General features: G+C 39.3%; 1 protein-coding gene across 3 annotated transcripts; it reads left to right on the top strand.

Moving 5' to 3' along the window:
• Positions 1–4,091: 4,091 nt before the first annotated feature.
• Positions 4,092–8,879, top strand: LOC124297668 (TBC1 domain family member 13). 3 transcript variants are annotated; one of them, XM_046748937.1, is made up of 12 exons: positions 4,092–4,490; positions 4,576–4,649; positions 4,837–4,962; positions 5,045–5,198; positions 5,398–5,554; positions 5,650–5,652; positions 5,744–5,942; positions 6,031–6,232; positions 6,312–6,434; positions 6,514–6,571; positions 6,683–6,763; positions 7,807–8,879. In XM_046748937.1, the coding sequence occupies exons 1-11, from the start codon at positions 4,459–4,461 to the stop codon at positions 6,758–6,760; spliced, it is 1,206 nt and encodes a 401-aa protein (XP_046604893.1). In that variant the 5' UTR covers positions 4,092–4,458; the 3' UTR covers positions 6,761–6,763; positions 7,807–8,879. The 3 variants fall into 3 exon arrangements, with proteins under 3 accessions (XP_046604893.1, XP_046604892.1, XP_046604894.1); XM_046748936.1 differs by lacking the exon at positions 7,807–8,879 and having other exon boundaries at positions 4,093–4,490; positions 6,683–7,689; XM_046748938.1 differs by lacking the exons at positions 5,650–5,652; positions 7,807–8,879 and having other exon boundaries at positions 4,097–4,490; positions 6,683–7,689.
• Positions 8,880–13,571: the final 4,692 nt, after the last annotated feature.

Genomic DNA, 13,571 nt, shown 5'->3' with positions numbered 1-13,571 from the left:
TTTTAACGTTGCGAGAAAAATATTTGTGCGGCAAAAGCCGCGTTAGTAAAATAAATATAAATATAAAGAGAACAAGACCGAAGCTTCTTTCGAGTGATTTAAAATATGATAAACAAATTTTCATCTACACTCAAGTTTTTTTCGAGTTATCCATTATACACGTGGGGAGGAGGGAGGCTCGATTAAGAAACACACCTTTACCAATGGGTTTACAGAGTTTATGATAATAATAATGTAATTATCATGCCGAGGCTGTTACGCTCGTGTATTTATGTTATATTGTTATACTCACTTACGCGGTATAATTACACTCGATGACGGGATACGACTATCTGCATAATGTGCGTAACTACCGGCTCGGGGAATATATGCTGCCGGTTTAATTATTAATGAAAGCCTCGACATGAAGCGCATTGCGAGAGAGAGAGAGAGCGAGAGAGAGAAGTTCGCGTACCGTGAACCCGATAATCAAAAGACTCTTTACCGAAACACTTGTCAGAACCTCATTTCCTCGTTAAGCTTTTTAGGTAGGCAATTATTTAATACTTTAACATACGCCAACGTCACAATTGCAATAGAACAGTAACATCGAATTTACATTTGGTGCATGGGTGCAACTTTGGTATTTTACGCATCAAAAATCGTCATACAGAGACGGATAGAACTATTTCAAAACCGTCACATTTTATTATGAAAATTGTATTTTGTCGTATTTTTCGCTCCATATATATTCAATGTATGGTAATGAGAGCCTGACAGCCTACACAAGGTTCTCCGTACCGAGATATTCGTATAATTGACCTAAAACGGTCATCTGATCACTGTCAGCAACGGTATATTGCACAGCTGATAGACTCAAATTTGACTCAATCATGCGAGTAAATTCAAATACGCGATCTTTATCGAATGCTAGTTTTTAGTTTCGACCCTAGAACGCATGTACGGGGTAGTTAACTACCAGAGTCGTCTTTCAAACTGCGCTTTTAAGCTAAAAATTGACATTGTCGGCCGGGGACCGTAACCACAATTCAGTTTTACTATCTGGCTGCGATGTTAGAGTGGAGGTAGCATCGGCTCACCGCTCGTCATTGCACGAAGCAATTAAAAAGAACCACTGGGGTAGCTAACTACCCCGCTCTGTCGCTGCCGTTGATGTTTTGTGGAAGTAATTGAATTTTACTTTTTTACTCATATCAAAATATTTAACTTGTTATTAGGTCATTTATGCGTCAATGGTCACATGTATTATCTAAAGCAATATACTTCGCATACCGAAGCAATTTCCTCTGTAGACTCGGACGCTCCGTATAAAACGTGCGCTATTTTTTACCCGGAAATGGCTCAAAGATACAACTTGGCCGTCTGCGAGGCACACCGAACGGTGCCTTTGCGGTATCGCAGTTGAACGAGTTATGCGATTCCTTCTTCAATTTATTATTACTATTCACATACTATTAAAAAAAAGAAATTAAAATAACTTTAAAATATACAAAAACTCCTTACACATAATTTTTTTGTTACGTTTTTATTTACTTTGTTCGCACTTCCGTGTTCTATATTTTTCCCATTTTCATATCCTGAAGTTAATATGTTTTTTCAACAGTATATAAGGAGAGTAACTTTTTCCTGATAGTATAATGTATGCTCTTCAAAATCGCGTTAGCAATTTGAAAATCGGTTCATTACAGAAAAAAAGATATGAAATTTTTTTCGAAAAATTACGTTCTTGCCATATTTTTAGCGCTTTTTGATAGTTAATTTAATTTTTCACTAACTAAACTTGAACAAAATTGAATTCGGCCTTCACTATTCGTTTTGTTATTGAAAAATGAAAAGATTTATGTACTCACGAGTCACATTATTGCTTTTAAAACGATTTTACGAACGAGAAAAGCTTACCTGTTACCTGTATCCGCTTACCTGTAACCGTGCATGATCCGACTCACACGCTATTGATGTAGGGCGTAACGACGAATACAATAAAATATAAATACATAAAATACTATAAAGAAACTCCCCACGCTACGGATTACGCAATCCGTAGAATATTTTCGCCAGAGGCCATCCCGCAGGGTCATGACTCAAGGCAGAGGTTACATGTGTATAAATGAGAATTATAATGCGTACGTAGGCAGCAGCTGTTACACCAACGTATGCATACAAGGAGAAGTGGATAAATAAATAATAAACGTATCACTCCGGATGTCTGTCTGTTTTTCGTTCGCCTTGCATGATACGTATTACGTTATATCAAACGGTACTAAAATATTACTGCAGGAAAATGGATCCAACGGCGAGTCCTGCATTTATTGGGTCAATGTCGCGTTTTATAGTTTCCTTTCCTCTCCTCTCCTGTCATCTCCTCTCATCTCCTCTGCTTCGTAGGTTCTACCGTAAAACAAGCGACTGCATCTGCCAAATGAAGTATATTGTCCAGGAAAAAAATTCCAAGAGGGCCGAGGGAAGCTATTCTCCGCTCTACTCACTGCACTCTACATGGGTCTGTACGGTCTGCACCTAGTTGACATATACATATACGCTCAGGATTTCAAACTCAATTACTTTGCAATGCGCTTTGTAAATTCTACCTTCCTTTCTGGCTGAAAACGGTGGATGCGAGGAGATAGAAGCAGCACAAGCGGTACCTTCGCACGCTCACCGTTCCTTAAGTAAAAATCTACCTACGTATACCAGCTGTACGAATGCCGTAGTCATATAACGCGTCGAGTCTGCAAACGTATCTTTTACCATTTCCCTCCGGACGTATTCTCGAGTTTTCTATTTAATTCGCACTAGTTGTATAAATGCCTGAATTTCTAACGCTTTCTTGGTTCTCTTCAGCTTTTTCAGTTTCTCTTTTTCTTCATATTCTATACCTCTTTCTATATCCAGTTTTCAGTTAAACTTGTTTATTTGTAGATAGCAGGTCGAATATCGTTTCCTGTTGTTATGGAATCCGAACGATAACTGATTATTTACGCCCATGGGCGAGGTGCCTCCATACATACGTACATGTGTGCGGTAGAAGATAAATATAAATGCAATCTGCTTAGCCACGTGAAGCTAATCGCAATAATTTGATTAAACTTTAAGTAGTGCGAAAACAGATCGGCGAATGTGCGAAACGTGTATGCATGTGACCAGGTGTAAGGTAAATTAAAATCATAGGCGTCGAAACTACTGGAAGAAAAAAAATTTATTCTCTTTTGTATTCTAGTTTTGATTATTGAAAGATGCACACTGTATGATTAATATCGTGAAAACAGCAGTCAAGGTCTAACGGTATACGAAATAAAAATCAACTGTATGATTAAGACGTCCGTTAACTCCAAAAATAAACGCCAATTCTATCCACGTTCATCTCTCAGCGGCAAAATAGACGTAGATATTTGTATACGTTTCTGTATAATATTTGTTTATAGTGTGCAACATTCCCATTACGATCTTCTCACTGATATCTGAAATTACATATCGCCTGATAGGATTTATGTAGAGATGGTCATAAAACGTAATAAGTCCACGCATAGCCGCGTAATAAATACCAGTTTTCCGGAACAGTCCATAAAATGCTGACCTCGATGATGCAGTAAGAAAAACGATCCCATTCTGTCTATATAAATACGGAATAAATGTCACGAAATCTACGATAAATTGTGCAATAAATTGCATAGCACGTTATTCATATAACCATACAGTGTTATCAATACTTTATATCCACTTAGCAGATATAACGAGCGAGAAGATCTTGAGTCAGAAATATCTATATTTTACAATCGATCATACAGGCTGCAATCTTATCTTGAATGATTTCCTGCAATCTTGGCTAACTAAAAAATTGAGAGATTTTAAATTATTTCAATATTCTGCGCAGCATGCCAGCTTGCTCGCAACTTGAATCGCGCACCCTGCTGCTACCTGTCGGTGAACTGTTCTAGATTCTGTTTTATCCCTCCAGCTCATTGCAGGCCTCAGAATGATGATAAATCATTGTTCCTACATTACCTACACGCTCTTTAAGTGAGGGCGCCTAAGGCCCGCGTCACGCACTACACGAATGTAATTACGGTGGTAGATTATTGGCGGAAACTTACCGTCACTGATAATCGCTGGCACGTCTCTGGTTCAAGAATATTGGGACAGCATATGACCAGAGATGTGACCTCGAGAAAATGTAATTTTGGTTATAGTGGTGTAATGCACGATATCTACGGTGACATCTCCCCTTCTTCAAATAATATTAAGCGTAGAATATTTGTTAAGAGACGATTAAGCATTGTAAGGTTCGTGGAAAGTTTATTAAAAAAAGTGAATTAACATGGCGTCGAGTAATTCTACTTGTAACATACAAGATTGAACAAATGAGGCGAAGGTTATGTACGAGATTTACGGACTAAATACGCCCCTTCTGACACACGGCCCAGGCTGATAAGGGAAAAATATCTGACATCGACTGCCCACATGCCAGAGACAATGAGCATACTAAGGAAGAGGTAATAATATTACGATTCAAATGTTAAATCATTCTTTAGCGAAATACGAATTCGCAATATTCATTTATCTCTTTGAAATTTTTAGGTTAAGCGATTACGAGGAGATCACAAAATCCGAAGAAATAGATCTTTCGAATCTCAGAAGATTATGCTTTCACGGTACGCATTGTGTGATGGAAAAATAATTGCTTAACTGTTATCTGCTGAGAATCTTGACGCAATTAGATCTGTAGACTTAATCTTTCTATTCACCTCAGTTTATTTATATTACTTGTGCTTATAGTATTGTGATCATTACTATCATCGACATTTCTGTTGTAATCGTTTATTCTCAATTCGTACAAAGGAATTCCGGATGAAGGCGGACTGAGGCCGTTATGCTGGAAATTACTGCTAAACTACCTACCACCCACAAAAGCGAGTTGGTCAGAGACTCTGACACGTAAGAGAGAATTGTACAAAACTTTCATCGGTGAGGAAAACTAGATTTATTTGTATGAGGCTATTCGTATTAAATAGTTAATATCAATGTAAATTTCATATCGCTCTTGTAGAAGATTTGATCGTGATGCCAGGGGAGTCAGATAACGATGGCGACAGAGTTGACGTCACTTTTGATGACCATCCTTTGAACTTGAACCCGGACAGTAAATGGCAGACTTTCTTCAAAGATAATGAAGTGCTGTTGCAAATTGACAAAGACGTGAGGTCAGTATTTAATATTTTTTAATGCATTGTTCCCAGCGTAGTTCGAGGTTTTCATTGTGGAAATAAGTCTGCACAGTCATCAACAAATATTTGTAGAGGTTGACGCCTATTCAGTGCTTGAAATGAATCCCTAAACCAACTGTCAGAATATCAGAGCCGACTTCTTAATCGATTTTGACAACCTTTTGCTCTCATCCAGACGACTGTGCCCAGACATATCATTTTTTCAACAAGGCACAGATTACCCGTGCACAGCGATCGTTAATACCAGCGGTGTAAAGCGTCTGCATCGAAGAGTCCAACACACGGTTTTGAAAAGTGCTAACGTCGAGAGAAAAGGACTGGGAATAACCAAGGTAACTATTGAAATATTTAACGAGTAGAAATATAGCGGCAGTTAAAGTTACCAATCTTTGTTTGTGTTTCCGATTTTCACTATTGCGGAGATCAGCAGGTACAGTACTATCATGTACAGATAACTGTGACCTTTAATAAGTTCAACCCTGCTCGAATTACCCTGTAATTTGATATCGTCAAATCTGTAGATAGCAGTCGCGGTCAGAAAGGCAGTTGAAGATTATGCGCCACTATCGGAAGGAGGTGAGGCTCACTGGGAAGTCTTGGAAAGGATTTTATTTATATACGCAAAGTTAAATCCTGGCCAAGGGTATGTACAGGGTATGAACGAAATAGTTGGTCCAATCTATCATGCCTTCGCTTGCGATCCTGACTGGCAATGGAGAGGTAGGTTGGCTTTTTAAATAGTTATAAGCTTAAATTCTCAGCAACTCCAGTCGATTGTTCAATGTTTGCTACCGTTTTATATTTCCAGAGTATGCAGAGGCTGATACGTTTTTTTGTTTCACTAATTTAATGGGAGAAATTCGCGACTTTTTTATCAAGTCTCTGGATGAAGCTGAATTCGGAATAAATTCAATGATGACCAAGCTGACCCGGCAAGTTAAGGACCACGATTACGACGTTTGGCTACGCTTGAATCAACAAGAATTATGCCCCCAGTACTACAGCTTCAGGTAAAATTTTGATTTACGCTTACAAACGTTATTGAATTTTCATCAAGACTGCTATTTCTCAGACAAATTTGTCTTCCAGGTGGTTGACGCTTCTACTTTCTCAAGAATTCCCACTTCCCGATGTGATGAGAATTTGGGACTCATTATTCGCAGACGAAAACAGATTTAGTTTTCTCATCCATATCTGCTGCGCTATGATATTGTACGTATTCGTTTTGATTATCATCGAAAATCTGCAACATGTGTACATTCCAAGAAAGTAACGGACGTATTTCTTGTAGATTACTCAGGGAACAACTTTTAGCTGGTGATTTTGCCACGAACGTTAAACTATTACAGGTAATTAAAAGTGTATCATGCAAATAAATAAGATTATTTGCATCGTATATTTTACTCAGAATTGAAAACTAGGATGTTTGATTGAAGTTTATATTTGGCTTTTCTTTGCAGAATTTTCCTTCCATGGATATTCAAATCGTTCTTTCGAAAGCGGCAGCCCTCGCTGGAAAAACTTTGAATTCTCCGTAAATGGTAACGCACCAATGATGAATATTAATTAAATGACGCAATGCCATGATTAAAGAGGGAGAAACTCGAATAAACATGTAGTAATTAAATCGTATTCAAAAGTTTTGCAGGCACGCGTACATATAGTTCTCATATCTATTTTACGTGTCATACTATTAATGCCTACAATAACAATGAATTTACGTTATACATATAGGTATACACAGCAATATAAATATTTCATACTTGGGGCGTGCCAAAAGAGACAAGATTTACGAATACTACCTATGCATATACGCATAATTAATCAATCTCGGGATGTGTAGTTGTATGCTTTTAGGATCGTCTTATCGTAAATTTCAATCTCACCCCATATTTTTAATTTTCTTGTTTTCGTATCAGCCTTGGTATCACGTTACAAAAATGACAGTGGGTCAGAAAATATATCGAGGTACATAAAAGGATTTAAAATCCAAACTGCAAACCTCATTTTTTGGCTCAACCCGAAATCAATATAGTATCAAGTAGAGCATAAAAATAATTTTGAGATCGATATTTATTGACCAAGGCCTAAAATAAGACGACCCTAATTTTTATGTAATATATTTGTGTCTGTACAATACTAGCCGAGCGGGATGTATAAAATTTGAAGATATGTTCAAATAATAATATGAACGACAACCGAGTCAAAGTAGAATTATATGAACAAATGGATTTGAAAATTTGTTTACCACGATCTACCAGTCAAAGAAATTTTGTAGTGATCGAAATTGTATCGGGTAGCATGCATAGATATTAGTCTATCGCGATTGTATTCAAACATGCATCTGTTACCGATTATACACAACAAGAACTGTCCATCCAAATTTATAATTATAATCTTATTTTTGTAAAACGTTTTTGCCGTAATCATTTTTTCTTTTTATATAAATAAAACGATGTTATATTTCCACAAAGTCTCATTATGCCCACGAAGCATTGCGTCCCGATTCCCCGTCCACTGTCAGACTTGCAAACAAGTATCAGTTTTCACTAAAATTATACTTACCATTCTCTTTACTATTTAGGCTGGATTTTCACGGGCGTCAAATTGACACAACAGCAAAATGCCACGAGTCTCAACCACGTGGTTGAGTCAGTGGTTCTCAGTTGCGTTTTTACCCTGAGAATTGAAAAATCTAGGAAAGTCGATTGGAAATGTCAACAAACGGAGAACCTAAAGAAGCCAGAAGGATATCGAACAAAACGGCAGCGGTTATCCGAGGCAAAAGAATAATCCAATTCGTTGTTATTCTTACAGAATCGTGCACTCGTCCATAATTAAAATTACTTTTCATATGTTTATTACCGCATAGTTCATACTGAAAATATTTCGGTGTGTCCAGGACCTTTTTACGGAAATCAAGAGTCCTGGAAATCGCAAAAAGCAAGTCTAATCCTTTTGGATTTTGTCACTCAAACTTGACAATCAGCCGATTTTAAGAGATAGTCTAAATAATTCTTTGATGCACAATATCGACATAATTATTCAAGAGGAATCAATTGCGCATAAGTTAGACACGCTGTCAACAATGAATCGAAACTTACAGCTAGAAATTATTCAATTTGTACGGGGTTTTCAAGAAATTCAAATAGATTATATCACAAACTCATAGCTACAGAGTTCCAGTTTCAGTTTATTTAATGTGCCTCAGTTGTGATGCAAGTGTTCAAGTGTCTGTGAAGTCAGTGCGTACTACTTTACAAAGTTTCCGAATGGTATAACTCTGATATGTTATACTACACAGTACACTATACTAATACTACTGTGATGTACCAGTAATTACTACAATGAAGCAATCATTGATATGATAAGTATAATATTTCCAATAGTATTGGACTTGATGACAAGAAAATAAATGCAATACAATGAACAGACAATACATGAGGAGTCTGACTAACATATAAGGAAAAAAAAGTGCCATATACATAGCTCTTAGCAGAATGTGAAATATACAAGAGAGTTGATATTATAGTTTGTAAGCGCAATTTCAGTTCCGGTCTAAGCCTAGAAGCTATGAACCTCTGCAGGATACTACACGAATAATATTGTATTGTTACTATTTTACGAAACCAGAAATAACACGAATGATGCTTACGATTAGATTACGTTTCGCTGCATTTTCTTCGTAACTTCTCAGGTGACGGTCCCCCAATGCTTCGAATACCTTAATTTGCAATACTTGGGTAATCAATCTAAAACAGTTCGAACAAATCGATTCTACAGCTGTAAGATTTTTGGCTCGGAAAGGAATAAGGTTGGAAGGGTCATACAAATCGAATCAGGAAAAATTTTTAGTTCAGAAAATGAAGAAAAAAGTAAGGCTAACCCCTTTGCATTTTTGGCGAAAATTTTCGCGATTTTGAAAAGTGCTGATATGAATTCTTTCACGTACTATTCCGACGTAATTTTGCGAGAGAAATCGATTGGGCGCAGTCCCAATACGCTGCGATCAACGCATCAAAAGTTGGAGCCAAAAAAAGAAAACCCGAGATTTCGACATTTTTCAGCAGGTGCTTTTTCCTTCGTAACTTCTTCCCTGTTGATCCCACGCTCTTTTCGCTGCGGTTTCTGAGTTCCTGGAGGTCCAATTGGTCAGAAAAGGGTCATACAAATCGAATCGGAGACCAAAAGTTTTTCGCCCAAAAAAACAGCAAGGCTAACCCCTTTGTATTTTTGGCGAAAATTTTCGCGATTTTGAAAAGTGCTGAAATCAATTCTTTGTGGCACTATTCCGACGTGATTTTGCGAGACTAATCGATTAGGCGCAGTCCCGATACGCTGCGAGCAGCGGATCAAAAGTTACAGCCAAAAAACCAGAACCTGTGTTTTCGACATTTTTCAGCAGGTGCTTTTTCCTTCGTAACTTCTTCCCTGTTGATCCCACGCTCTTTTCGCTGCGGTTTCTGAGTTCCTGGAGGTCCAATTGGTCAGAAAAGGGTCATACAAATCGAATCGGAGACCAAAAGTTTTTCGCCCAAAAAAACAGCAAGGCTAACCCCTTTGTATTTTTGGCGAAAATTTTCGCGATTTTGAAAAGTGCTGAAATCAATTCTTTGTGGCACTATTCCGACGTGATTTTGCGAGACTAATCGATTAGGCGCAGTCCCGATACGCTGCGAGCAGCGGATCAAAAGTTACAGCCAAAAAACCAGAACCTGTGTTTTCGACATTTTTCAGCAGGTGCTTTTTCCTTCGTAACTTCTTCCCTGTTGATCCCACGCTCTTTTCGCTGCGTTTTCTGAGTTCCTGGAGGTCCAATTGGTCAGAAAAGGGTCATACAAATCGAATCGGAGACCAAAAGTTTTTCGCCCAAAAAAACAGCAAGGCTAACCCCTTTGTATTTTTGGCGAAAATTTTCGCGATTTTGAAAAGTGCTGAAATCAATTCTTTAAAGCACTATTCCGACGTGATTTTGCGAGACTAATCGATTAGGCGCAGTCCCGATACGCTGCGAGCAGCGGATCAAAAGTTACAGCCAAAAAACCAGAACCTGTGTTTTCGACATTTTTCAGCAGGTGCTTTTTCCTTCGTAACTTCTTCCCTGTTGATCCCACGCTCTTTTCGCTGCGGTTTCTGAGTTCCTGGAGGTCCAATTGGTCAGAAAAGGGTCATACAAATCGAATCGGAGACCAAAAGTTTTTCGCCCAAAAAAACAGCAAGGCCCTTTGTATTTTTGGCGAAAATTTTCGCGATTTTGAAAAGTGCTGAAATCAATTCTTTGTGGCACTATTCCGACGTGATTTTGCGAGACTAATCGATTAGGCGCAGTCCCGATACGCTGCGAGCAGCGGATCAAAAGTTACAGCCAAAAAACCAGAACCTGTGTTTTCGACATTTTTCAGCAGGTGCTTTTTCCTTCGTAACTTCTTCCCTGTTGATCCCACGCTCTTTTCGCTGCGTTTTCTGAGTTCCTGGAGGTCCAATTGGTCAGAAAAGGGTCATACAAATCGAATCGGAGACCAAAAGCTTTTCGCCCAAAAAAACAGCAAGGCTAACCCCTTTGTATTTTTGGCGAAAATTTTCGCGATTTTAAAAAGTGCTGAAATCAATTCTTTGTGGCACTATTCCGACGTGATTTTGCGAGACTAATCGATTAGGCGCAGTCCCGATACGCTGCGAGCAGTGGATCAAAAGTTACAGCCAAAAAACCAGAACCTGTGTTTTCGACATTTTTCAGCAGGTGCTTTTTCCTTCGTAACTTCTTCCCTGTTGATCCCACGCTCTTTTCGCTGCGTTTTCTGAGTTCCTGGAGGTCCAATTGGTCAGAAAAGGGTCATACAAATCGAATCGGAGACCAAAAGTTTTTCGCCCAAAAAAACAGCAAGGCCCTTTGTATTTTTGGCGAAAATTTTCGCGATTTTGAAAAGTGCTGAAATCAATTCTTTGTGGCACTATTCCGACGTGATTTTGCGAGACTAATCGATTAGGCGCAGTCCCGATACGCTGCGAGCAGCGGATCAAAAGTTACAGCCAAAAAACCAGAACCTGTGTTTTCGACATTTTTCAGCAGGTGCTTTTTCCTTCGTAACTTCTTCCCTGTTGATCCCACGCTCTTTTCGCTGCGTTTTCTGAGTTCCTGGAGGTCCAATTGGTCAGAAAAGGGTCATACAAATCGAATCGGAGACCAAAAGCTTTTCGCCCAAAAAAACAGCAAGGCTAACCCCTTTGTATTTTTGGCGAAAATTTTCGCGATTTTAAAAAGTGCTGAAATCAATTCTTTGTGGCACTATTCCGACGTGATTTTGCGAGACTAATCGATTAGGCGCAGTCCCGATACGCTGCGAGCAGCGGATCAAAAGTTACAGCCAAAAAACCAGAACCTGTGTTTTCGACATTTTTCAGCAGGTGCTTTTTCCTTCGTAACTTCTTCCCTGTTGATCCCACGCTCTTTTCGCTGCGTTTTCTGAGTTCCTGGAGGTCCAATTGGTCAGAAAAGGGTCATACAAATCGAATCGGAGACCAAAAGTTTTTCGCCCAAAAAAACAGCAAGGCTAACCCCTTTGTATTTTTGGCGAAAATTTTCGCGATTTTGAAAAGTGCTGAAATCAATTCTTTGTGGCACTATTCCGACGTGATTTTGCGAGACTAATCGATTAGGCGCAGTCCCGATACGCTGCGAGCAGCGGATCAAAAGTTACAGCCAAAAAACCAGAACCTGTGTTTTCGACATTTTTCAGCAGGTGCTTTTTCCTTCGTAACTTCTTCCCTGTTGATCCCACGCTCTTTTCGCTGCGGTTTCTGAGTTCCTGGAGGTCCAATTGGTCAGAAAAGGGTCATACAAATCGAATCGGAGACCAAAAGTTTTTCGCCCAAAAAAACAGCAAGGCTAACCCCTTTGTATTTTTGGCGAAAATTTTCGCGATTTTGAAAAGTGCTGAAATCAATTCTTTGTGGCACTATTCCGACGTGATTTTGCGAGACTAATCGATTAGGCGCAGTCCCGATACGCTGCGAGCAGCGGATCAAAAGTTACAGCCAAAAAACCAGAACCTGTGTTTTCGACATTTTTCAGCAGGTGCTTTTTCCTTCGTAACTTCTTCCCTGTTGATCCCACGCTCTTTTCGCTGCGTTTTCTGAGTTCCTGGAGGTCCAATTGGTCAGAAAAGGGTCATACAAATCGAATCGGAGACCAAAAGTTTTTCGCCCAAAAAAACAGCAAGGCCCTTTGTATTTTTAACGAAAATTTTCGCGATTTTGAAAAGTGCTGAAATCAATTCTTTGTGGCACTATTCCGACGTGATTTTGCGAGACTAATCGATTAGGCGCAGTCCCAATACGCTGCGAGCAGCGGATCAAAAGTTACAGCCAAAAAACCAGAACCTGTGTTTTCGACATTTTTCAGCAGGTGCTTTTTCCTTCGTAACTTCTTCCCTGTTGATCCCACGCTCTTTTCGCTGCGTTTTCTGAGTTCCTGGAGGTCCAATTGGTCAGAAAAGGGTCATACAAATCGAATCGGAGACCAAAAGCTTTTCGCCCAAAAAAACAGCAAGGCTAACCCCTTTGTATTTTTGGCGAAAATTTTCGCGATTTTAAAAAGTGCTGAAATCAATTCTTTGTGGCACTATTCCGACGTGATTTTGCGAGACTAATCGATTAGGCGCAGTCCCGATACGCTGCGAGCAGCGGATCAAAAGTTACAGCCAAAAAACCAGAACCTGTGTTTTCGACATTTTTCAGCAGGTGCTTTTTCCTTCGTAACTTCTTCCCTGTTGATCCCACGCTCTTTTCGCTGCGGTTTTTGAGTTCCTGGAGGTCCAATTGGTCAGAAAAGGGTCATACAAATCGAATCGAAGACCAAAAGTTTTTCGCCCAAAAAAACAGCAAGGCTAACCCCTTTGTATTTTTGGCGGAAATTTTCGCGATTTTGAAAAGTGCTGGAATCAATTCTTTAAAGCACTATTCCGACGTGATTTTGCGAGACTAATCGATTAGGCGCAGTCCCGATACGCTGCGAGCAGCGGATCAAAAGTTACAGCCAAAAAACCAGAACCTGTGTTTTCGACATTTTTCAGCAGGTGCTTTTTCCTTCGCAACTTCTTCCCTGTTGATCCCACGCTCTTTTCGCTGCGGTTTCTGAGTTCCTGGAGGTCCAATTAGTCAGAAAAGGGTCATACAAATCGAATCGGAGACCAAAAGTTTTTCGCCCAAAAAAACAGCAAGGCTAACCCCTTTGTATTTTTGGCGAAAATTTTCGCGATTTTAAAAAGTGCTGAAATCAATTCTTTGTGGCACTATTCCGACGTGATTTTGCGAGACTAATCGATTAGGCGCAGTCCCGATACGCTGCGA

The sequence above is a fragment of the Neodiprion virginianus genome, chromosome 2 (assembly GCF_021901495.1).
Source record: "Neodiprion virginianus isolate iyNeoVirg1 chromosome 2, iyNeoVirg1.1, whole genome shotgun sequence".
NCBI classification, from domain to species: Eukaryota; Metazoa; Arthropoda; class Insecta; order Hymenoptera; family Diprionidae; genus Neodiprion; species Neodiprion virginianus.
This window is presented reverse-complemented; position numbering and strand designations above follow the sequence as displayed.

What these genes read in the sequence shown, in the direction of transcription:
- LOC124297668 (XM_046748937.1), top strand. Translation starts at nt 4,459, where the DNA reads ATGCCAGAGACAATGAGCATACTAAGGAAGAG. An exon ending in ATTGTACAAAACTTTCATCG is followed by an intron (nt 4,963 to 5,044) that starts GTGAGGAAAACT and finishes TCGCTCTTGTAG; the next exon opens with AAGATTTGATCGTGATGCCA. An exon ending in TCCTGACTGGCAATGGAGAG is followed by an intron (nt 5,943 to 6,030) that starts GTAGGTTGGCTT and finishes TTATATTTCCAG; the next exon opens with AGTATGCAGAGGCTGATACG.